Source organism: Cheilinus undulatus, linkage group 8 (genome assembly GCF_018320785.1).
Source record: "Cheilinus undulatus linkage group 8, ASM1832078v1, whole genome shotgun sequence".
In the NCBI taxonomy this organism is placed as follows: Eukaryota; Metazoa; Chordata; class Actinopteri; order Labriformes; family Labridae; genus Cheilinus; species Cheilinus undulatus.
The window spans coordinates 28,153,988-28,179,481 of record NC_054872.1 but is presented as its reverse complement, the minus strand read 5'-3'; the positions used below and the strand labels follow the sequence as shown (position 1 = coordinate 28,179,481).

Genomic DNA, 25,494 nt, shown 5'->3' with positions numbered 1-25,494 from the left:
GAACTGCCCCAATAATCGCTTCGGCTCGCCTGCTGGATCCCCCTCCACTTCCTCTCCTTTAACCATCAAACCAACCGTACCTCCCCCTCGCTTTCTATGATCCTCTCTCCACCTCTCTCTCTCTCTGGAACGGAGCCTGAGGCTTATGTGTCTGGTACTGTACGGAGGGAGAAAGAGAGAGAGGGAGAGAGGGAGCTTTGAGTGACGTCACCTCTCCCATGGCGTCACATTGACGTAGCGCATACCAGCCGTTGTATGTGGAAGCGGAGCCCACATAAATGCACTATTTGACTTTCTCCCCCTCAGACGGCGCACATAAACAAAGCCGCGTTACAACTCCACACTTTGCAAAGCACTCAGCAGCACTGAATGAAACATTCGCCGCTCACGAGAACGGACGCAGACACAGTCCTTTACCTGGGAGTTTTTTATTTTCAACTACTTTGTGAACTTTACCTAAAGTAGGGAGAAGAACAAGAAACTTTTTTTTGCTCGCCGATGCAACACGTTTCTCTCTACACTACAGCTAATAGCTTTAAAAATATTTTTTATCTTTCTTACCTCGACTCTTTGAGATTATTCTGGATGGAGATAGGATACTTTGTGGGAGGTTATTACCACATGTAAAGACGGAACCGCCACAGCAAACAGGTAAGAAAATTATGAATGAAAGAGAGAATGAATGAGATACTACTCTGCTGTATGTAGCTTCATACTACCATGTACCAGTCATGCGTTTTGTTGTATGATATTAACCTTTACGTCTAGTCTGTTCAACTTTGAGTGTCCAACCTGTTGATATGTTCTGCTCTCACGCGCTGTTCAGCTGCTAATATTCAGTCCGCGTGTGTGTTTCAGACTCGGTGTGTTTCTTTCTCTCTCTCTCGGGAGCAACTAAAGCTGATTTTGAATTTAATTTGCTCTGGGAAGGTATCATATCCTTTGTGGTTGTCATGGAAATGAGATGCCTCAGAGTCGCACAATGAATAGTGCACCAGTGGTCTGAGTGGAGAGTAGTCTAACCTACATTCAGGCGAGGGCTGAAAGTGAGTTAAAGCGCTTTGATTTCACGCCATGTGCGTTGCACCCCTTCATCATGTGGGATTTCCTGGTTAGATTGTGCTGTAAATAATTAGAGATTTTCGGGGTTTACATGGCATGTTGGATTTTAGTGTATTTAGCGGATAAGTGGGTGTGTTTCTGTTTATATCACTGAGAGTCCAAGTAAGTTCCACAGTTTTTAGTTTGACATATTTGCAGGGGGCTAATATGATTCTCAGATGTTTCTTTTTTAGGATTTAATCTCCATAATTAGGATGTTTTTACAAACAGTTTAATGAATAACGGCTGAGCTGTCACCCAGCTGGTGGCCAGCAGTCTGTCTGTCTGTCTCGTGTCTCTGTAAGGACATGGCCTTTCCTCCCATTCATCCATGAAGACCAGCCTAAACCATTCACTATGAAACCACGTCAAATTCTAAAAGCCCTCTGCGAAAAAAAAATCCTGGAGACATTTAATGACAACTGTACTTCACGGCAGCTGCCCAGTCAGTATAAGACATAAAACGCTGTACACAGCTGATTATACCTGTCTTTCTGTCACACACTCAGGTTTACACGCACGCAGTCGCGCACGCAGGCGCTACTGACAGTCTCCCTCTCAGGGCTGATTTACAGTGCTCACATATTTCTCTGCTCCGTCCATTATGTCCCCTCTTTTCTCTTCCTCTGTTTGCTTGAAGCCCCGCGCTGTCCGGGGCTATTGGTGCGAGGGGGCTACCGGGGGCTACCGGCGCTCCGGGGCGCGTGCTTTGCAGCTCTTATTTCGTTCTCTTGGTTACCGGTGCGCGAAGGGCCAGAGCCCCACCGACCGGCTCGGCCTGAGAAGAAGAAAGTGAGAGCGGAGTCGTGTGTCCAAGCAGACAAAAATACAGACTGATAGTCTCGTTTAGCAGAAAATACGTGTTTTATAATGAAAGTGACAGTTTGTCGTCAGTGTTTTAACCCTGCTCTAAGGTTTGGATTAGCGCGTATTTACGCGCAGTTACGCACCAAACTTCTTAGGTTTATAGCCTAGCAATAAGAAAGACGCTATTCATGCTTTTATCAAAGAATACATTATATCATCTGCTGCGATAACAAAGCACCGTAGATAGGCGCTAAGTTTTTTTCTGCTCTAAAATGGCTCCACACAAAATTGAATAATGGCTGCTCCAAATCAACTCTAACCAAATAAAAGTTGCACAGTCCTGTTGTTTGTTTAGTCGTATTTCTTGATTTCCAGCATATCTAAGGGCTTGTTGGGCTTCACATCAGTATAAAAGCCACAACCTGGGGTTAGAGCCATTAGGTATGTTGTAGGATTGATTTGGAGGTGTTTGCATGCTTAACACAAAGTGCACGAATCTGATCTGCTGACACAAAGACAGGAGATGACAGCAGGCTGCAGGTGCCATTAGGGAAGGTGTTAGGAGTGTGGCTTGTCAACATCCTGTATTGAGATGCATACTTGGCGATAAAGTGGTCTCTTGACTCGCCCGTTTCCCAGAGGGTCTGTGAGTCTGATCGAGAGAGAAAGTGTGTCTGTGTATTGGGGAGCATGTGACAGAAAGGGGGCGCTCTGGGCCTTGAAATCTGGCGGGCTCGATGCGCCCTGCTGCAGTCAGAAGGAGTTGGAGGCGCTTGGCGCACAGAAGTCCGCTGGTTTGGTATCAGGTCCGACTCTCCAGAATTTGCACACTACCCTTTCAGTCTCTCTGGATGAACCCCGAGCGGGCGAACACGGTTCTGATCAGAGGCAAGAGAAGCGATGGGCTGGCGGCTCTGGCACACACTGCGCTTTTAAAAGTTGTGACCTTTGTAGGTGTGTATTTTTGGAAACTTTTCTAGAGTTTTAAACCTGTTAGCTTTTGAGTTTTTGACGCAAAATTAAAATCATAGCGGAACGAGAGGCGCCTAGAATGAAACTTATCGCCCACGTAAGCATATGTCTTGATATGAGCTAAAACTCCTCAGTTGTGGTTCGTAATATTATCTTTGCAGCGTGGATTTTCTGTCATATTTAACGTCTAACATGTTGTATTTCTATATTCAAGTCTCGTTTGCGTCATTTTCCTCTGGATTTACACGGATTACTGGAATGATTTATTCCGTTTCGATGACCTGCATCTTGTTCTGATGAGTGCACTTTCCACTTTCTGCGTATTTTTCCTCTCGTCTTTATCTTTCAGGTCATATTTTTCATTGTTAGTCAGATCTAATTTGAGTTTAAGATGTTTTTCACGGGCGTTTTACTTGTGCAAACATGCAATATTTTATTGTGAGGGGAAAGAATGTTAGCAAGTCGTCTAGAGTATGCTGAACAAGTTTTGGAGATTAGTTGTTTAAGGGGGGGGTAGAAAAACATCAGTTTCATAACCTGCAGGTGCGCTCAAGTCTTTATTGATATCTTTTGATTGTGGCTGAGAGGTGATATCAGTGTACATCCTATCACCCCCCCACTGCATGCTGCCACATCACTGGCTGTAACCCTGACACCTCCTCCAAACGCAGGTTCGGAAGAGCGCGCCCAGCCGAGCTTGGAGCCCCGGCGATCGGACACTTCCTCAGCGACGCCCGCCGAGTCCTCCCCGCTCCAGGAGCCCTGTACCGGCCGCAGCCACGCCACCCCTCAACCCCGGACACCCAGCACCATTCAGCGCGAGGCTCTTTCACCAGGTACGCACACAATTCACCGTTTGAGGTTTCTTTTTCTTTCTCTCTCTCTCTTTTTCTCTCTTGCTAAGCCTGTACTTTTTGAGTCAGTGTTGTACAGCAAAGATCCATTTTGATGTAGTTTGTGTCTGCTTTATTTGTTGGAGGAAAAATGCCTCTAAAAAGTCTTCGTAAAATTGGAGGTTAACGTGGATTTCAAGCTGTATTTTAAGTATTTTTTCCTGTTTTCTCTTTATTGAATTATAAGGCAAAAGTACGTCATAAAGTTTAAGAACATGCTGCTGATTATCTTTCCTCTGGCCGCGTGAGTCTCAGCTCGTGTGCCCTTGTATGAGTGTGTTTGTGTCTTGGCTGGCAAATGCGCAGTGTGTTGACATTTCAATCATTCGACAAACTCTCAGAAATAGAAGACATTAGACACACCTAAATGTACAAACTGTGGTGGATCATATATGTCACAGACAAGCACCCTAATAACTCAACAACCTCTTAAAAGCCTCTATGACTCAAACAGGACAAATTACTGCTTTTTTTTATTAACTGTCTCTGATTTATTTTCCTCTATGATTTTATTCCAAGCTTGGAAAATAAATGTGAAGGTTCCCTTTAATTTCATTTAAGCCCCGATAAATTAAAAAGATGATAAACCTCCCAATATTAGCTCAGATGTGTCTGCTTTTTGTGTATTTGTGTGTATGAAAATGAAGTGTGTGAAGCCGCTGATTTCTAATAATTTATCTCATGAAAAACAAAAATCCTTTGCTGTTGTATTTATGTCTGCACCTTCATGTTTTTATTTGTTAGATCTATGGCATTCTGACAATGAACAAGCGCGCTCAGTTATTGGAACAGCTGCAGTTTGTCCAGTTGAAATGCACTTCTCGAGGTTAGAGACTGTTTCCCTTTGCCTCACCTTGCTGCACCACCTGTGTCTGACTCTGCTTGGGTTGTCTGTCCTATTGCTTGCACATACACACAAACACAAACACACCTGCTTGCATGTATGTGTAATAAAGGTAATCTGATGGTGGTGTTGGAGTGTAGAAAGCTACCTAAAAAATAAAGATGCTCACCTGATAGAATTATATTTGCGCTTGGGTGTGAGGAAGAGAGCATGCACACTTGTGAGCATAGGTGTGCTGCTAAGTGATGGCTATAGGCACACAACCAAAAAGTGAAGCAGCAAGAGGATGAGGCGTTTGCAGAGGCACAAGTGGTTTTTCAGGTTCCTCTCAGGATAAGGGCGCATGTTGTTGGCAGAATGAGCGTATACAGGCATCTGTTGACATCTTGAACATCCTAAGTGATGAAATTAGGCTATATATGTGTGGGTGCGTGTCTTTCTTCACCTGATACACACTGGCAAACATCACAGTCCACACAGTTTGCAGTAACTTTCATCAGTTAAGTATGTTTGTCTGACAGTTTTTCACTACCTTTATCTTTTGTCTTTCATCATTTATCAGGAACATACTCAACTGAAACATTTATTTAGTCTGAAGATATATGCTGTGGGTGCACTAAGCTGCGTCAGACAGGTGCAGACTTAAATATCCCATACACACTCCAGTGCTCAGCATTGATCTGTGGCTTGACCTACTGACACAGCAGAGAGCCTCAAAGTGTACCGCTGCACCCACCTCTCTTTTTTCCTCGCCACCTCTCTTTTTCTTCTTCTCTTGTGCTTAATCACTTCTTTAGGTGTAGCCCACTGAAAACCCCATGACGCCCATAACGCTGTATGTGTGTTTTTTCCACGTGGGTTGAAGAGCTGGTCACTTGTAGGAGAAAAAAAAAAAGTCAATGACGTCAAGTACCCGTAGGCCCCCAGCCTGACTCATATCCTCAATATGAAAACGCAGTTTGATTTTCCCATTCAGAGATACTGCAGGTCTCTCTGTAAATAATTTAACCATAGTAGTTAATAATAAAAAAGAGAGTCACGTCATACTTATTTTATTAATATTATTGCAATAAAAATAATAGTTTTGAGTTATTAAACCGTTGCCAATCAAGCTAACATGGAGAGGTTAGCTGGTTTTCACCTTTTGCCTCGTTCGCTAGCTTACAAAATCACCAAATTTAAGTATGCACGGACACATAAAATAATTAAAAATAAAGATTAGTTGTATACCTACCTCTTTCTTCGTTTTCTCCTTTTTTCTTTCTTTCTTCCTCTTTATTAGTCCTTATTTATTGCCCCCACAGCTTAAATGCTAGCTTACCCCCAGATAGCCTGTAATTCAGTTGATAAAAAGAGCTAATTTATGTGTGACAATATGGACTAAACCTAGTAGGGCTTTTTTTTATTGTTATTTTAGCCTTGATTATTTAAAGAGGGAGACACGAGAGGTGTGGAAGTTACATTGCTTTTGTATAACTTTTGCTTAATGACAAAATAACAAGGCACCAACTATTAACTCTCCGCCTAGCCTGCCTTGATGTTGGTATTTGTGAGTGCTTGAAGACCAGCAGGACCGTAATGTCCCGTATTTGAATAAGCAAACATGACGCGCGAGGAACAGGAGCGATTACGGCAGAGCTCGCGCATGCTGGGCGTCAATGGTAGCAGTGCAGTGTTGACAGTTCCGTGCTCGAGAGCGACGAGTAAACTCCACAGAACTCTGTGCTGACACCCATGACTGATCAGCCCTCGCACACTCATAACACACTCAACCCACGCGCGTGCACTCGCACGCACGTGCCCACTAAAGAGACACCGAGATAGACGCAGGTGGAGTGAACTGCATAAGGGTGGTTGATAAGAGATGTGCACGCGCTGCTGTGACTGGAACTGAATTCAATGAAGGGGGAAACTAAAGACATACCGACTGGCGTCTGCAGCAGTTAGAGTAAATATCCATGTCTGTGTCTGTGTATGGTTGCATCCAGCACCACCATGGGGTACCATTATTGTTTGTTATCTCATCTGCTCCTCCATCTGACTAACCAGAGTGCTGCCACACATACACTCACACAAATTTGTCCAAGGCATAAGTTCGTAGAGTGGACTGGATCTTTGCTTTGACTGCTTGGTCTCAGAATAGTGCACGGATGAAATATAGCTTCTCTAACTAAACTAACTGCAGGAGTCTGAGGTTGTGTGTGCGTGCTCCAAAAATTTCTCCTCCACTTATTCAGTGGAGTGCAAGAAGTGTTACAGCAGGAAATTGAGTAAATGGCAGCAAATGGAAAAAATTGTTCAAAGTTCTTCATATAGACCTTGAAAGGTGCATTCAGAAAATTTTTATGATATTGTGAAATCTCTGACACCTTAAAACTGCCTGTTCCAATAGAGCTGTGCAGAATTATTAACTGGTGAATTTTTGACCCTTTTTATAAGCACGACCTTTGAGCGCATGAGCCTCCAGCAGAGTCTGCCTGTAGATTTACTGTCAGATTGTTCCTGTGTCCTTGTTCTTTAAGTGCTGCTTTTCCGTTTGAATCGGTGGTTAACTAATAGGTCCATAAACTTTTCTCACTGACTAATGATTGTTGCCGTACGGCTGTACTTTACTAACACATAAAAATGCTTTTTGACTGAAATGTTTGTGGTCTGGCGTGCCACACAGCTCTAACCCGTTTGTGTGTGCTCTGTCTCCCTGGCAGACATGCCCTGTGTGCAGGCTCAGTACGGGCCCACCCCTCCAGGCTCAGCCTACTCGGGCCAGTCCTTCAGTTACCAGGGCGACAGCTACAGCTCTGACCTCATGACCTCTGACTATACCAAGCTGGACCTTGGTGGTGGTGACATCTCTGCGGCAGCCGCCACCACCTCCCTCCCCAGCTTCAACGTGTTTGTAGAGGGGAGCTACGAGCCCAAGTCGTCGTGCCTGTACCAGATGCCTCCTCACAGGCCCACTATCAAGAAGGAGGAGGAGAGCTACCCTACTGCTCCACCCCTGGAGGCCATGTCCTCCTCCACAATGTACTTTAAACAGTCCCCACCCTCCACCCCGACGACACCGTCCCTGCCACCCCAGCCTGGCACCTCCTTCCTGTGGGAGGAGCACCCCTTGGCCCCTCCATCGCACTCCCACTCTCTGGGCTCCAGTCTGGAGACAGGTGCCCTAAAATCACCCCGTTTCCCGCACTTCTACCAGCACTCGCCGCCTCACAGTGGCAGCAGCGTGGGGGGCTACGAGGGTCTGGGGGGAGGACTGGTTCGCACCTCATCCTCCTCCTCCTCCTCCTCTTCCTCAGTCTCCCATCCTCACGGCCCGCCCCTGGAGCAGCCCATGTATCAGCTGCACCGTGGGGCTGGTGGCAGCAGCCTCGCCTTCCGCTCTTTGGCTCTCGGGCCCTGTGGTCCTCTACTAGGAGACAGCCTGCCCTCGCCTCCTCCACGCGGCCCCCCAGGAGAGGGCACCTGTGCGGTGTGTGGAGACAACGCGGCCTGCCAGCACTACGGTGTACGCACCTGTGAGGGCTGCAAGGGCTTCTTCAAGGTAAAAACTCTTCAAACATAAGAATAATTGTTTTAATTCTTACTAGGGCTGTCAAAAGATACATCTTTTAATTTCAATTAATCTCAAAATTTCTTTAGTTAATTGCAATTACTTGCATCCCTTTTTCCCACATCATAAACTTCTACTACTTTGCATTCAAAACTGTTTTTGTGTCATTTTAGATTTTTCTACTGTTATAATATAAGGGTAATTAACTTCCTGTTTGGATGTGGACGTGCTGTTGTAGGTAGATAGGTTGAAGATTTACGTAAATGAGTTTAACCATGGAAAAAAGAACTTGTTATGGATTGAAAAGGGAATATTGCGTTAAAAGTTTGATTACAGAAGGTGCAGATGACTTGACTTGTCCACTGAGCTGTCTGTGGATTTTTAAAGTGAAATGAGACATTAAGGGGCAGTGTTGCGCTAATTTTACACTAGACTGCAGAGAGGTGCTGCAGTAGTTTAACCAAAGTGTGCTGAAATGGACAAAAATCATGCAATTAGTCGCGATAAAAAAAAATTAGAGCACTGGTTTTAGACATGAATTAATTATAATTAATGCCATTAATTTTTCACTCATCAGGTTATTTTTCAAGAGCTTAAAACTACAGCATCCCATCCCAAATATCAACGGATATGAAAGTTTTAAAGGAGCACAAACTCACATTTATAATGACTATCCCACCATTAAATACCAAGTGACTTGCCCCACTCTAAATGACATCTCTCATATAAAAATGTTTTCTTGCATTCCTCTTGCTCCCATTCTGCACATTCTCTGTACTCCTTTAATTGTCTTTAGAGTCATCATAAAACACAACCTATGTGGTCCCCTCTCCCAGCAGCTTAGTGGTGTACATGCCGGGTCTATGGGAGTGTATGTTGGATGAGAAAAAAACACAATCTTACTCAGACAAATGGTGAAATTGTCCTGAATGAAAAGGGATCTTATTTGAAATCAAAGTATCCTTTCTGCCTGTTTGTAGTGAATCAAAGGCCACAAAAATTGACCACAATCCACTGTCACAACACTCAGGACGAGATGAGTCAGATTTGGTCCGTCATGTGATTCATCTTAACACTTCTCACATCCCGTTTACCACACATGAGCTCACACATACAACTCATACATTAACATCCACTAGACAGTTTTTAGTCACACAGATTTCTCATCCTTACACAATAACAAACATCACAACAAACTTGCATGTGGTTCAAAACTTCATTCATATTGCAGTGATTTAACACTGAGTGACACTGAAGTCATTTCTTGCTGCTCTGTTTTTGAATTTCAACGTTTATTTGACCGCTTGTTAGGCTTTCTAGTGGTGACAAGAGAGCACAATGAAGAGACAGGGATAAGGAGGGAGCAAACACAGAGGTAATTGAATAATGCCTCTGGTAGGTGGAAATGAATTATCCTTCCTTTCAATTAGTTTCACAATTTGTTTTTATTTAGTAATTAATGAAAGCAGTGTCTGGTGGCAGCAGGCCGCGGGCTGTCTGCTCACTGCAGCATTCAGCAGCCTGTCAGACCTCGCCATGTTTCCTTTACACACACGTGCAGATGCAGCCGAGCATGCACGCACATCACATGCACACAACCACACATTCATACAGAGACATGAACATGTTTGTCACTGCGCTGCACTGAATCCAGGATGCAGCGGTGAGACACTGAAACATTCATCCCACACACCTGCTCTTTTTTTCATATTCACATTATCAGGTCCATTACTTCAATTATCCTGTTGGTTTTATTGTGCCCTAAAAATATGTTCCTGATTATATTTAATTATCCCTGGAAATTTATTACACATTAAACCATTGTAGAGGCTTGCTGTAAATTAATCTTATTTCATTAGAGCAATTTTAGTCGCATTTTCACTGTGAATTAATTTTAACTCCTGAACTCATTTCTGCAATTTTTATTATTTTGTCAAAATAATGTAGTCCATTCACTGGTTTCCATTAATTGAACGAATCTATTCAAAATTAAAATATTGGAATGAAAACAACTAGCTGTTAGGAAAATGTGAACGTGCAAAAAGCATTAAAATTTGCTCTGTTTTATAGACTCACCATCCTCTCACTATCCTTAAGCAATGTGTTATTTTAAATGTGCTTTTAACACACTTTAACACACTTCCATTTACTTGCATGGTATGCAAGTTATAAGATAGGATGCATGCCTATATAGAGATGAGGAAAAACAAGATTAAACATGCAGGTAACTTTACATTTAAGTTGAAAATTTCAACACTCATACATCATGTCAGTGTTTCTGAACTATGAATCAGCTTTTAAAGTCGGGACAAATTATTCAGATTGCATGTTTTGTTAACATGAAATTCCCTTGCATTTTCTCTGCACACAGAGAAAGAGCAAGGTTTGATCGCTCCTGATTAGCACACAGAGCAGAGAAGAGGAGATAGGGGAGACAGAGGGAGGAGAAGGGGGAACACTCTCCCTGAAGGCTTTTAATTTAAGCTGAGGCTATTAGCACATGTTACATGTCAGAGAATCTGCCTCTGCATGCCTCCATCCAGCCCCCGCAGCACCCCCAGCATGCATGTGAACTTCTGCATGAGTGTGTGTGCTCATTTGTGAATGAGCCTCATATGAGTATAAAGCATTGTCTATTCTTTAACTGAGCATTTTTTTAGTTGAATTAAATCCTCGCAGATGGAAATGGCAGCCAAAAATGTTCAGATTCTGACAAAAACAAATAGAATATTTGCGTCTTCAAAATGAAATTCAGTATCTTACATGCAAATAAATTTCAACACGGATTAGATTAGTTCAACCAGAGTAGAACATCCTCACACACGTGCTTATACACTCTTATAGACTCACCATGCATCTAGGCAGAGCACAAGATGGATCTGCAGATTTGTTAATCATGTTGGGATAATTTAATCTCTGTGTGCGTAGATATAGGAGGCTTCCCATTGATGAGTATCAGAGCTCTGATATATAGTGTCTCTGCGAAGACGCCAGTCATGCTCCATGCTGCTTATTAGAAAGCAAAGTCACAAGAGCCCACATACACGCCTGCATTCACTCGTACCAGTTTAATCTATCAGATCCTTAATTGATCATTTCAGAGAAAGGCGCTTATTGTTAAAGAGTTATCTTCTAGTCAGACCCTGAGGTCACAGAGTGTAAGAACTTCCCCTCTAAACCCACCAATAGAGTCCATTCAGCTTTCAGATTTCACCTTGTGTCTCTGCAGGAAAAAGAAATGCTTTCATTGGGGATGAGAGTGGAGGAATATAGTTTCACTTAATTAAAAAAGCTAACTGAAATTCACCAGTCCATTTTTGCTGTTAGCAGTTTAAGAAAGAATTATGTAAACTTCGCGCTGTTTTTAAGTTTTAAAGGTGTAGAGAAGCCGTAGAATGTTTCAGCTCTTTGAACTCTCACTAAACGGATGCTATTTTCCCTCGACCACATTAATGACCATAACTAACTTATCACCGCGCGCACGGGTCACTGACCATTGAAGGGACGAGAGCGAGACATTCACAGCGATCTGCGCTGCCATGGCAACCACTCTCATCCGGGAGAGGCGCCCATTACGCGCTAGTTCCGCGCTCGCGCCGGAGCATATGGAATAATTGGTGTGTTATTGGTCTCCCGGGGGCACGGGCATGTGTGGCGCGAGGGGTTCCTAATTGGATTTATTTGTTTTGATGTGTTTTAGAGGCGTTAAAGAAGAGGAGAAGGCGCGACGCTTTCCGTGGGTTCCGTTTGTTGAGTTTATAGTTTGGTCTGGTGGAGTCACAGGATGACAGGGTATTAAAGGAAGCACTTTGCAAACGAGCGTAATTGTATCGTCTTTAGGTCTGAATAGATCTTTTTGGATGTGACTGTTTTTGAGCAACTTTAGACAAAGTTTTCTATTAAATGAAAACAAACATGGCGTCCTTTTTATCTTGCAGTCTCACTCTGAACTATTTTAGATTACCACCTCAAAAACGGCTCTCATTATTCAAAAGCAACTTTTAACAAATTACTGTTCCAAAGCGCGCGAGACTGGTCATTTTACGCGCGCAACCATCTCTGTTATTATTGTCTTTTATCCACGCGGGTAGCGCACCCTGCCCCACGTGGCCCGTTTCTGATTTCATTTTAATAAGGTCAGTAATAATCGCGCGATCCAGCGGAGGAGAAAACTGCTCCCGCGGGGGTCATTGAGTGAGGCGCCCTGCGCGAGGCCCGGAGATGCCACGAGCTGACCCACGAGCTTCACAAACAATCTGATCAGGCAGCTCTCGTGGACGCTGTCCTCCTTGTCTCGCGGGAGCCGCTTCGGCACGCCATGCGCTCGGTCCCCCCTATTGTCAGCTCCGGCGCTAATAAAATTGTCCCTCCTGCAGGCGAGGCTTGTTGGGAAATTAATTTTATCTAATTATACTGATGTCACCGCCGCCTTTCAGCGCTTAATTAAAATCTGACCTGCGAGCTTCTGCTTTCGGTCTTTGATTGGGAGGGAAAAAAAAACAGAAATTGAATTAAACAAATCAAATATTAGGTGGATGATTGTTTTCAGAGGCTGATTATTGGTATGCCTGTTTCTTCTCTCTTCAGCGGACTGTGCAGAAAAACGCCAAGTATGTGTGTCTGGCGAGTAAGAACTGTCCTGTGGACAAGAGGAGACGCAACCGCTGCCAGTACTGCCGCTTCCAGAAGTGTCTGAGTGTGGGCATGGTGAAGGAAGGTAAGAGAGACAAAGTGACCACACACCTGATAATGTGGAAAGTTTCTAAATAATAGTAAACAAACTATTAATAGCACCACTCATGCTCATACTGTATAAGTTACTCATCCTTTCTGTGGTGGAGGCAGAAAGTAGAAATTTACCACATCAGTTAGTGTCTACACCTTAAAACAACTAAATCTGGATTACTTAAAAGTTTCAAAAAAAGTGACAAAGGTGTGTCCATCCGGCGCAAAGATACTCACACTCCATCTCTGTATTTGTGTCATCAAGTTAGACTGTTGCTATATGATGCCCTCATTTCCCTGAGGTTTCTCACCTGTCACACACTCACTCAGAGGCAGAAACGCTCACAGCACACATGCCTGTCTTCCTGTGAGCACACATCTGAAGCACGTTGAATAGCTCCACTGCCATCTGCTGGCCACTCTCTACCTGTGTGTGTGGAAATTGCAGGAATGTTGGAGAGCTTTTTTAAGTCATAGTTCTACCACAGAAAGATACAGATAACAAGCATTTGGAGAATAGGAGATCTTTGTGCATGCAGCATTAATATAACCAGATTAGAGTGAACAGCCTCCTCATTGTGGCCTTGCTCTTTTTCTCTGCTTCACAGTGGTACGCACTGATAGTTTGAAGGGGCGCCGAGGCCGACTGCCCTCTAAACCAAAGAGCCCCCTGCAGACAGAAGCGTCCCCTCCCTCCCCACCTCTCAGCCTGCTGTCTGCTCTGCTCAGAGCTTACTCCCACTGCTCACCCCGGGACCTTGACTACAGCCAGGTATCCCCTCAATCTGCGACCTTACGTTACAGAAGTGAATGTGTGTGCCATTTTTGACGCTCACTCGCGCTGCTTCTCTCTATTTCTACCCACAGTTCAGCGCTGCAGATCCTCCCACCTCCTCCTCAGATGCAGAGCACATCCAGCTCTTCTACAGGCTGCTCACCATCTCGATGGAGACTACGCGATGCTGGGCTGACCGGCTCCCTGGGTTCTCTGAGCTTCAACGTGACGATCAGAACGTTCTTATAGACTCCGCCTTCCTGGAGCTGTTTGTCCTGCGGCTAGCCCACAGGTACAAAGTTGGGAACACTCACTGTGATTTTTCCGACATTTCTTTGTTGATTTCTTGCCTTCTTGCACAAGATTTAAAAACAAACCTACAACTTTATCATCAGGATACTATTTCTTCTAGTTGCATGTCTGTGTGCGACTGTGTCGTCCAAGTTGCGTGCTGCTGTGTTGGTGTATCTCCAGAGTAGGAGGAGTGCAGCTGAGTAATCGCCATATGAACCAAAATTATGAATGGAGTCTGCAGCTATGACAGCAGCTACACCCACAGAGTTCCGCTCTGCTCCGCTCGTCTGATATCTGACGCACAGAGAGCTCTGTGTGTGTTCTGCGGGCTAAAACTGTGCTAACATTGAGAACTGAGAATTGACGGAATCAATTCCATCTAAAAGTCAGTCAGCTGACCGACTGAAAAGGGCCATTATGGGAGGAAATACATTCTTAATTCAGCTGAAAAGCGAATTGACCAAATAGTTCAGTTTAACTCAGGATGTTTAAGTCTGTGTCTGCTTGTAGATACCTGTGGTGCCATTATGACTGCCAGTGCCCGTCTTTGCCACAGTGTCGCCAAGGGTTACCGGTCTTCCCTTGTAAGGCATTCGGTTGGTTAAATTTATGAGAAGGAGGGGGGCTGGGTCTACAAGCTCATCCTTTTGTCTGTGCTGTCGTCCAGGGCAGAAAACCAACACAGTCACACACACTTAAGCACACTTACTCACACTGATGATGTAGAGTCCCAACTTTTCTCTCCTTCCCCTGGTGGATGTCCAGGTGCAGGGTGGGTAGAGGACTGGGTGGTGGCATCACAGTCCCAGCAGGAGGGGGGACTCTGACTCATGTTAAACTGCACTCTCAGATTGGGCCTTTTTTCAAACGCTCACTGCTCATCTTCTAATCAGCCAAACTCCCACAGCACGCAGGAAAAAACACACAAACACGGCACTGTCTCACTCCGAGCGTCTTCCGTGAGAGCAGACGGATGCAATCCACGCTTGCATCTCAGCGTTGACGCAGCCCCACGTTGACCCCATGCTGAACTCAGATGCCTCGCAGACCCCTCCACTATCGTGCGTCTGTATGCGTCTGCATGAGTGCATGTGTCCACATGTGTGTGTGTTCAGTGTGTGTAGAGTAAATTTGCTCCGCTCTTGTGGCCCGACATTGCTGTGAGCACCCCGTTACCACTCAGTCTCTGTGGTTATTGGTTGATTACCGTGGTGACTGCGTAGTCAGGGGTGAGAGGAATGTGTGGCAGACATCCAGCTGTGTGTTTGTGTGTGCGTATACGCATGTGTCTGCCTGTCTGTCTTTGTAGATTTGCTTTAATCAGACAATTACTGCTCAGTATTGTTATTAGGCTACTCACTGCACAAGCATGTTATTAACCCAATAATGACAATGCAGAGCTTTGCAGCTAAAACCCTCAAATTTAGCTTTTAAGATTATCTGACTTCATGTGTTGTGGTCTTTTCTAGGCATTGACCGGGCTGTTACTGATTATTAGTAGTTCATAAGACGGTTAACTTATATTTGAAATTGATATAAATTGTTATGATGTACACAATGTACTCAATTTCCTGGAGTCAAACTGCATGATCAAAACAATGGAGGAAGATCAACAATTTAGCCCTAGTTCTATCGGCATGAGAAATCGCACGGAGCACATAGGACTAGCAGGAAAACAGGAAATGATGATGCAATACATTGACTGTGTTAGTGGTACCCAGGCTTAAGTGTTGATTGGCTAGTACTCCTGGTGCATCTAGGCCAGCCTTTCCCAATCTTCAGTATGCTTTTGCCCAATCTGATACCTAAAAATCCTCTAGGGCCCACCGAAAACCCTTGTACAACCATAAAATGACACTGAAATACACCCTTAATCTTATTTTGCAAAGGCTTTTCTCCCAGATACATTAGCATTACTCAGAAGTGTTTGTGGGGTCACAAACTATAATTAATGAGCCACTGCTGTTTATTTTGTTTTAATCAGGCATCAGCAAAGTCACTTGAATTGTCTTTTCTAATATTTATCTTTGTAAATGTACCTGATGGCCCAGCAAAGCCTTCCAAAGTAGCAATTATGTCAGAAGAGAATGAGAAATTCTTAAAATCAGGAAGCGAGTCAAGGTGTGTCATCAGTTAACCCAACAGCAGTTTAACCGTGACACTGGTTGTATGCATAATACAAAATGAATGATGAAATGGTGACATGAGTTAAGATTTCTGTCTTTTGTTACTTCTTAGACCTAAAATAATACCATGTGATCAAGGATTTAAGTATTTACGTGATAAATTAATTAATTAGTTAATTTCAACTTTAACTTTTTAGTTATTGTAAATTACCTCTCATATCCCACCTACAGTACCTGGCTCACACTTTGGGAAAATCTGACCTAGCCAATCAGATTGTGTTGTATACAGAACATTTGGTGACACTGTGGTGAGTGGAAAATAAAGCCAGTGGAACCAAAGAAGTGCACTTTTTTATTAATTAATTTTATTGATGTTTGGTGAAATAATATGCAGATACTGCTAATTAGTGAAATACCAAATATCAGCCTCAATAATAGGTTAGGGAGGTATGTAATTCAGTACACTGTACATTCCAGGAATTATTTTGTAGTTAAAGATTTAATAGCATTGGAAATGTTTATATGATAAAATAAATCAAACTATATATATACTTGTGATGACTTAACAGCAGCAACAACAGAGGTCCAGGTCATTCAATACTTGGAACTTTCTTATGTGCAAAAATTACTTAAATTTACATGCACAATATAGTTCGCAATATTTCTCTTCCAAGCACCTTGCAAGATAAATGTTGTGGGATGTTTTTTTTTTTTTTTTTAAGTTTCAGCACTTGGGCACTCATAACCTGGTAGTAATGTCTGCATGGCAGAAAATAAACGTCATTCAGTACGTCATTCTGTTTTCGCCTTGGTCAATGTAAGTCACTTCCCACTCCACGGTCGAGGTCGCTCAATTGTAGAGTTCTGCAGCCAGATCCTCTCGTACGACATTCCTCACTCTAAAAGCATAAAAGATAAATCTTAAAAAGTTGTGAGTTTTTGCTCACATTTTTAAAGCACAGACAGAAAACACAGCATTATTTTAAAGCTCTGTTGTGTAAACAAATTAAAGATATTTCGTATTATATTGAAATTTTCATGGCATAAAATCAAACCAAAAGGAAATTTGATTTATATAAAGTCAATAACTTTTTCCTTCTCCTCCTCTCTCTGTGTTATTCACATCCTCCCTCTCTGTATGCTGAGACTAGATGGTACTTTTGTCATGTATGATTGATGATATGTGAGCGTCTGCGTGTCTTCTGCTGGGGCTGGGTGGGGCTCCCTCTTTAGTAATGATAATTAGATATTAACGCTGTTTAATCCTGTCCTTAAACAATGCTTGTGCAGGGTGTTATTTGAATCATCACCTTGTTTCCTTCTCTTCTGTTTTTTACCAGCATCTTTACTCTCTCTTGTCCTCTTTCAAACCTTTTGTGTCTCCGGGAGCTCTATCTCTTTACCAGCTCTCTGATGAAGGCCACCGGGCTTTTAGGCACCATTAGAGACGAGTCAAAGCTGGCTCACTCTCTCTAGTTGATTTTTAAGGAGCAGGATGTTGTGTGTCGTGAGTAACCGATGGTTAAATACATCTGAGAAGGCTTTTCATTTCCTCATTAAGGCTTTGTGTTTCCATAGCACACCACAGCCTGGGCACATTAAAGCCACAGCTTACCTATCTGCAAACACACAAACACACATAGAGAAGCCCCTGCTCTAACCCTTCACCCCGCCCCCCTGAGAGGAAACAGGAATGTTTTAAAATGCTATAATTTGGAAAACACAACCTTAATCAGTTGCGTGCCTGTGTTTGATGTGTGTCCTGTTTGTGTGTGTGTACACTGCCAGGCTTTTTCATTGTTTTATTGTAATTGTTTCCTTGCCCTGGTATCTCAGGCCATATTTGCAATACATGAGAGAAAACACTGACATTCATTGGAGGAGCGGTCTAACCAGAGTCTCCTTTTTTCTCTCTATGTGTTTCAGGTCCATGCTGTCAGAGGATAAACTCGTGTTCTGTAACGGTTTGGTGCTGCACAGGTTCCAGTGCCTTCGGGGGTTTGGGGAATGGTTGGACTCCATCCGGGACTTCTCCACCCACCTCCAGAGCCTAAACCTGGATGCCTCTGCCTTCGCCTGCCTGGCTGCACTCGTACTGCTCACAGGTAAAAACACACTTCAATTGAAAGATCTCAGAAATAAAAACATGAGGATAAAATAGGTTTAGAAGATAAAAGATGACACAGCAGAAATAAACAGCTGAACCTCTCCAATATTACAGCGCAAGCTGCTTTTGTGCAAATGTATGGAGACAAATCCACACACCATCTCTCACAAACATCGCCCTCCCTTTGTCCAAAGCTTTGCTGGTGGAAGATTCAATGTGACAGCGATCAGGTGGATTCATCCACAGACGTCACACATACGCTGAAACACACCCATGTGCATATGTGCTCTCACACATCTCTGCCTAAAACAAGAACTCGATACCCAGAAGCACCTGCTGCACCTGCCTCACACCTGGCCCTCTAATCAGCATGAATCTGTGAAAAATGGAAGCAGAGCTGCAGCTTTTTGTGCCAAAACACACCTGGGAGGATGCAGAAGTTTCCCGTGAAGTAAATTAAAGATGCATTAACGTAGTATAAGGGGTGGGAAAAGTACAAGACTATTTTACACAAGTAAAAGTGCAGTTTACTTTTTTAACTTAAGTAATGAGTAGCTACTGGGTAGTTTTCGCTATTGGCAGTAACAACATGATTTTTAAAAAAAAGTCTCCAGGTTGTTTAAGTCAGTTTTCCAAGCTTTTTTTCCTTAAAGCCCCCCTACTTGTATCTAAAAAAAGCTATGCCCCTCCAAGACCCAGTAAGAAAAGATCAAACATCAATTTTGATTGCTTTTATTGAGAACACTCCAACATAATATGTTGATATTATGATGTATTCGGGCCACTTTAGAAAAAAAAGTATTATGAGGCGGATATAGTGATTTTTTAAGGAAAAAAAAAAAACCTCTCAAGCTGAACGCATAAATGTACGAGTAAAAAAAAAAAAAATTTTGATTTTATATATATGTCGGTAATGCACGTGAACCAAAACGTAGAATTTTTGAGACTGTAAAGTTGACCGTTTTTGGTTTGGTTTTTTTGAAAATTTTAACTTAACACTGTTGTGAATTTGTGATGCCAAAAACTTGAAGTTTTTAAGTTTTTAATGTCAAATTTTTAAGACTTTTAAAACTCAGAAATTTTAACTTTTCTTGTTAATTTGCATCTTTTTAAACTCTAAAATTCTTGTTTGATTTCTTGTAAATATAAGACTAATCTCAAAATTCTCCCTTTTTCTCAAAAATTAACAGATCCTCTTTATTTTCAGTCTCGTAGAGTGGCCCTAATACATCCTCATTTGTTACTAATCATGATTTTAAAAAATATATGCATCATATAATTATGTACATCTAATTTTGACACATCAGAACAGAAGCATCTGGCTGCAGACCTCTATGTTGGGGCATTTTGGGCTCATCTGTTCCAAACCTTTACAATGGGGCGACCTCGACCCTGGAGCGAAGGTGATGGACTAACCCTTGTCGGGTTTTCCCTTAGTTTTTGGTGTGTTATTTTTAATTCTATCTCCCCTTACTCTTACCCTTAACTTTAGGGTTTTGGTAATGTACATCATTCCAGCCCCACAGTCGAGGTCACCCCACCATAGAGGTCTACAGCCTGGTCCATTCAGAGCAGACAGGGCCCTGTGCCCCTTGAGATTTTTGCCCCTCTCCCAGGGATGCCTGGGCCCAAGGTCAGGATCCATTGGTTTAGGGAAAGTCATAACTTTATAATAAAGTAAAATGCAACAGCTGTTTCAGGATGTGAGGTTGAATCTCTCTCACTATGTTACTGACAGTCATGTGTAGTCAAAACCTACCAACCATGATCATAGCGTTGACAGTTTGAATCTCTGTTTTGTTTATTTTTTACTCAGTTTTTGATGTTTTTTTTAAATGTAGAGAAGTACAACATTTTCTTCCAAATATACCAGAGTAAAAACAATGTGACTGATTTCAAAATGTACTCAGAAAAGTACAAGTGCACCAAAAAAGTTACTCACCTACAATAATTTGAGTAAATGTGATGAGTTACTCTCCATCCCTGGTATTACTTATGGAGGATCCAGGTACAATTAGGGGTAAGATCGGAGTGAGATTCTGTCTTTTTATGGGTAATGGATAAAACTCCCATCCCCCTACACTCAGTTTTCCTCACCTCACCCCGGCCACCTCCTCCACCATCTCTTCCTCTAAGCCCCCCGAACCCATCCCTCGCTCTCTGGGGGAGCACTTAACTCTGTGCCTGATCGACCAACCCACCGTGGAGCACAGCTCTGGAATGGCGTCTGCGATGTTTCTCAGTGGCGCTCTGCCACCTCGGCAAAGCTCACAACGCGCTGCCACGACAGAGCCGCCAGAGCCGCCGGGCCATCGACCGCTTTCAGAGTGGCCTGTGCAGAAAGGCAGCCATCGATCCCTCCCCAGGAGGCCACACACATAGAGAAAGAAGGGACACAGAGCGGCAAGAAAGAGTGCGCGAGGGCTCTGAAAGCCGTGAAAGGAGGGCTGGAGTGACTCTGCAGCAGCAAACACAGAACAAACAAAAGAGGCACATAAACAAACAATAAATAAGCTTCAGATAATGGATACCTCAAAGTGAGACTGGTCTTAGTGACAGCTCCCTGCAGCACCTAGCGGCCCTTGTGTGCGACTTCATGTGCTGGCGTGTTCATGTTTGTGTGTGGCTGGACGCCCTGTTCTCTCCAGAATAAGTTAGTGTCACATTAAGCCTGGAACGGGTGCCACCAGAGTTGCTATGGGCAGCAGAGTGTGTGTATGTGTGCGTATGTGTGTTTCTAATTTCATTTGGCTGCTCACAGGGCCGAATAATCAGCTAATTGTTGAGCACTTTTGTGTCTGTCAATGTCTTAAATTGCTGGGACAATTTATGTGTCTGTGTGTACGTGTGCAAATGCTTTTATATGTGTGTGTGCACAGTGTGATGAAGGCTTATTAGGTTAGACTGTGTATTGATCTGTAGTGAGCGAGACAGGTTAAGGCCTGTTAAGGACATTAGCCATACAGGGTAATGAGGTGGAATTCAATATAAAAGAAGATGTAGCTAACTCTCTTTCAGCTGAATGAGCACTGATGTGTTTGTCTCCGCGTCAAAGTGTGGGCCTCTGTTCCCTGTGACTTTTTTTTTAAAGTTCCAGATTCATTTTTATCATAGTGTCTCATTTTTTATTTTTTATTTAACTTGTATTTAACCAGTTAAACCTTACTGAGATTAAGAACCACTTTTTTTTCAGGTGTCCTGGGGCTTTATTTATGAAACAATGCATAGAATCCATAATAAAATTGCACTTACATGAAACACCCAAAATTGGCATGACCAAAATAATGCAGATTTATGAAACGTTGTGCATGCACATTTTCACGTAATGTTCTTTTTCTATGTCTCGCTGGAAATGTTTGCACTTTGATCTTCCTCTTGTTCCACTCTTTACAAGCCTACATTCAGCCCTAAACAGTCAATGCAGAACTCCTTATGAATGAAAATGCTTATCAGTGAGCCAGCAGATCAAAGGCTTTTGGCCGTGAATCACGACAGCAACTGTGAGGAAGTCTAAGAAAGTAAACTTTCTGACACCGGGGGTAATCGCGAATGAAGAGGTGGTTTGACCAATGGTTCCCAAAGTGGGGGTCTAAGACACTGAAGGGGGGTCACAGGATGCTTTCTTTAAAAAATGACAAACTTAATATGATTTGAATTGAGTTCAATTCAAAATAACAGATACTATGTGAGATTTGAGCTTAAATGTGATTAAAATGTTTAAAAATGACCTAAAATCTAAATTTGTACATTATACTTTTAACCACTTCCAAGGAAGCTGGGGGTCCTTGGTTTCTGATGCTGTAATTGAAGGAGTGTGGGCTGAAAAGTTTAGAACAGTGATTGTTGGTTTGCTACAGTGTGAAGTGTCACAAACTAGAAAAACATTACAAAAAGACACCACATTACTACTGCATCACACGCTCCCTTCACATTGCCAAACATACCACCTTTCTCCATTAAGCACAAGTTTCACTGCAGCTTTTATTTGTTTATGGGGTCCATCCTGATTTCTTCACATAATGTCTGATCTGTCTTTCACAATACGATATGACAATTTTGACGGATCATTACAGAATGATTATATATAAACCTTTGATTGATTTACAAAGGCTTTTGTTCATTTTCATTTTTAAAATTCTGGAGAGAGCTGTCCAGGCTTGCTGTGTCATTTTTTTAAGTGCAGTGAAATTTATTCAAACAAAAATCTCAGTCTGTGAAAACACGTAAAATACTTGAAGCCAGTGCCGCTATGGTGTGCAGTGATTCATGCTTCTTGGTTTTTGTATTTCCTCATCAAATGTCAAAGTTAAAGTTTGGCACCTACGATCAGGGTGAATCATGGTGAGACTTTGATAATGAAACATATGGCAGGTTTTTTGAAAGATAAATATTAACATGTGTTCATATTAGGAAGTGGAATATGGCTCACAAGAGCGTATGCCTATGACGTATTAAAACTCAACTGTCTAGTTTTGATGATGTGGAATAAAGTTCAGTATTTAGTCAAAGTAATTATTTTACCACCTAACTGTGTCGCCAACTTCCCTCTGCCTCCAAAACATTCATACCCATTGGTTATGCTTGCATCTATTGCTGCTTATTTCTCTCTGTAACCTTGTTAACTATGCTGGTGCCTAAATGTTGCAAAATAGGGCCTGAAGTTGGCATGCCCCACTTCATATGCAAAGTATATGATCTATAAAAACAGACTGATGGTCAAATGTGCACACCTGTAAGCAGACTAGAAAACATGAAATAATATTTGTCAAAACTGAAAATCTTGAAACAGATCTATGTGTCTGCCTCTGAATCATACAGCAATCTCTTAAAAGCATCCAAGGGGCTCAGAAGGTGTGCCCCATGTATGCCCACGGCCTGGGTTCAAGGCCGGCCTGTGGCCCTTTCCCTACATGTCTCTCCCCCACTCTCCTGTCCCTGTTGCCTTGTTTTCTACTCTATCCACTGTTCTCCTCTCTAAAATAAAGGCATGACAAGCCCAATACGCACGTAAAAAAAAAGGTCCAATTACATCAAGTCATGAAGTTTCAGGTGTTTTTGTAATTCATTCCAGTAAAGGAAGCAGCAAAATTAAAGGCCTTTTTTTCTGTCTACAGAGCAAGTCCCAGGCCTGAAGGACTCAAAGCGGGTGGAGGAGCTGCAGAATAAAGTCATTTGTTGTCTCAGAGACCACCTTGGCTGTAGCCCCTCTTCCTCCTCATCCAAGGCCACGCCCCCTCTGAGTCGTATTCTTGGTTTGAGGGCGGAGCTTCGCTCCCAGAGGACCCAGGGTCTTCAACGGATCTTCTACCTGAAGCTGGAAGACCTTGTCCCACCCCCTCCGTTGATTGACAGATTTTTGGACACTCTGCCTTACTGAAGGCCTGGACTGACCACACAGAGAAAAAAATGTTACAATGTCACTTCCTGTTTCCCCCACCTGAGAGGAGCACGCACACATATCAAAAGAGAGACTCACTCTCCTCTGGCTGATGCAGAGCAGAGAGAGCCAATCAAATGCTTTTTCACTCAACGGGACAACCATTCAAGAACAGCTTTCACTCAAATGGGCAAAACCAACTTAATGCTTTTAACCCGTACACATACGCTTTATTCCTTTTTATGTGGTCCTCCTGTTTTCCTCATGTGGGGGAGCATGACAAGGCCGAGGTGGATGATGGAAAGACAAATGACTTTTGCTGTCCCCTCTCATTAACGAGCTCTTTTTATCTGAGTTTCGGCCTTGCTCAAGCAGTCTGAGGACTGGTTTGTTCGACTGTTTTCAAATCTGAAGACGATTCCCAGTGAAGCACAAATTTCTGTGTATTCAGTTTCCTCCTAAAAGAGAAGGAAGGGTTGTGTGTGACACTGAGAAGTCAGAGATCAGACAGCGCTGGCATGCAGAAACAGATAATTCATAAACACATGGAAGTGGTTGTTGAGTCGGGGCTCTTGATTCCAAGTGCAATTTCTCAAGTGCTATCTCACAACAAAAAGGAAAAGACAGAGAGGCAACGGTTGAATTTCAAACTCTAAATTATTTTATTAAAAGTCCTGTACTGGTGGTAGATTATACAAAGAGAGGCAGTCTTCGTCTGACTTAAGACAGCAGAGGAGAAACTGTGCACTAACAATTGATGACTGAGTCACACAGACTTGAACTTGTATGTTTTTTATTATTATTATTAATTCATTTTAAAACCATAGATCTGGTAGGGTACAGAGGGTTAAACATGGACAAATTGGCTTTTAAAGCACTTACACCCTAAGAAGGGCTAGAGGCACAGACACACACCCAAACCCCCCCCCCCCCCCCCCCCCAGAGGATGGCAAGTGAGTCACGGGGGGTGAGGAGGGTGCTCGACAGATAGCTGTACATCCAGGGGTGAAACATTCCGCAGTCATGCTCTTTTTCTATTTGTTTCTATATGTGATTGGAGGCCGTGGGAGAGTGTGGAGGACGACCTGTGTTTGTGTGTGCGCTTAGAGAAGCCAGGATCATATGCATGGTGTGTTATCAGAGCTGCCATAGCCTGTCAAAAACAGCTCGACCTGTGTTTGTGTCCCAGACTGTGGCTCTATGTGGGGGGACGCCCCAGGAGCTCCACCATCCACCCACACTCTCACGGCAGCAGTTTGAAATATGAAAAGAGCAAATTATATAGATATAAATATAAATATATATATATACAAAACTAATATTTTGAAGTGTTTTTAGCTTTTTCAAATATTGTGGTACGAGTTGTGCATTGTTTTTTGAAGAAGAGAAACAAAAAAAGAAAAAAAGTTGTTGTTTTTCAATGTCCTTCTTGGTTTGAGTTTCCTGTTCAATTATTATTATTTTTCTTTCTCTTTGGTTCACTGGATTTCTGTTCAGCACTTTGAAATCATAAACTAGTTCTGATTATTCTGCCTGACTGTGTCTTGAGCTTATTTTTTTAGATTAAATCGCTCTGGTTTCAGACAAAGGTAAACAAAAGGGAAATTTTAAAATGAATTTACACAGAAAACTCTTGAGTGCATGTGGTCTGGACACAAAAGTCTCTTGACAGGAAAAGGCCCCATCTCTATCTCCCGAGGGACCTGAGGACTCTCACTTAGAGTAGAGGGGGATTAGGAGGGCGGGGAAGTGGAGGAGGAGGAGGAGGGAGAAGAGGATAGGAGAGCTTCATGTTAGCATGAGGTCCAGATCAGCCTCCAGCCTCGTTAAACACCATCGATCGCCACGGTGACATTTCACAGCACATGTCGTCTACACTGTCACTGCCATCACTCACACACACACACACACACCACACAC

At 42.9% G+C, this 25,494-nt stretch overlaps 1 protein-coding gene across 2 annotated transcripts; it reads left to right on the top strand.

The window, feature by feature from the left end:
• Positions 1–276: 276 nt before the first annotated feature.
• Positions 277–25,098, top strand: nr4a3 (nuclear receptor subfamily 4, group A, member 3). Of its 2 annotated transcripts, XM_041792412.1 has the most exons (9): positions 277–651; positions 3,552–3,716; positions 4,518–4,599; positions 7,323–8,161; positions 12,758–12,887; positions 13,504–13,667; positions 13,763–13,962; positions 18,017–18,195; positions 23,312–25,098. In XM_041792412.1, exons 3-9 carry the CDS (start codon positions 4,536–4,538, stop codon positions 23,572–23,574), a joined length of 1,839 nt encoding a protein of 612 aa, XP_041648346.1. In that variant the 5' UTR covers positions 277–651; positions 3,552–3,716; positions 4,518–4,535; the 3' UTR covers positions 23,575–25,098. The 2 variants fall into 2 exon arrangements, with proteins under 2 accessions (XP_041648346.1, XP_041648347.1); XM_041792413.1 differs by lacking the exon at positions 4,518–4,599.
• The last annotated feature ends 396 nt before the right edge of the window (positions 25,099–25,494 follow it).

What these genes read in the sequence shown, in the direction of transcription:
- nr4a3 (XM_041792412.1), top strand. Translation starts at nt 4,536, where the DNA reads ATGAACAAGCGCGCTCAGTTATTGGAACAGCTGCAGTTTGTCCAGTTG. An exon ending in GCTGCAAGGGCTTCTTCAAG is followed by an intron (nt 8,162 to 12,757) that starts GTAAAAACTCTT and finishes TTCTCTCTTCAG; the next exon opens with CGGACTGTGCAGAAAAACGC. An exon ending in TGTGGGCATGGTGAAGGAAG is followed by an intron (nt 12,888 to 13,503) that starts GTAAGAGAGACA and finishes TCTGCTTCACAG; the next exon opens with TGGTACGCACTGATAGTTTG.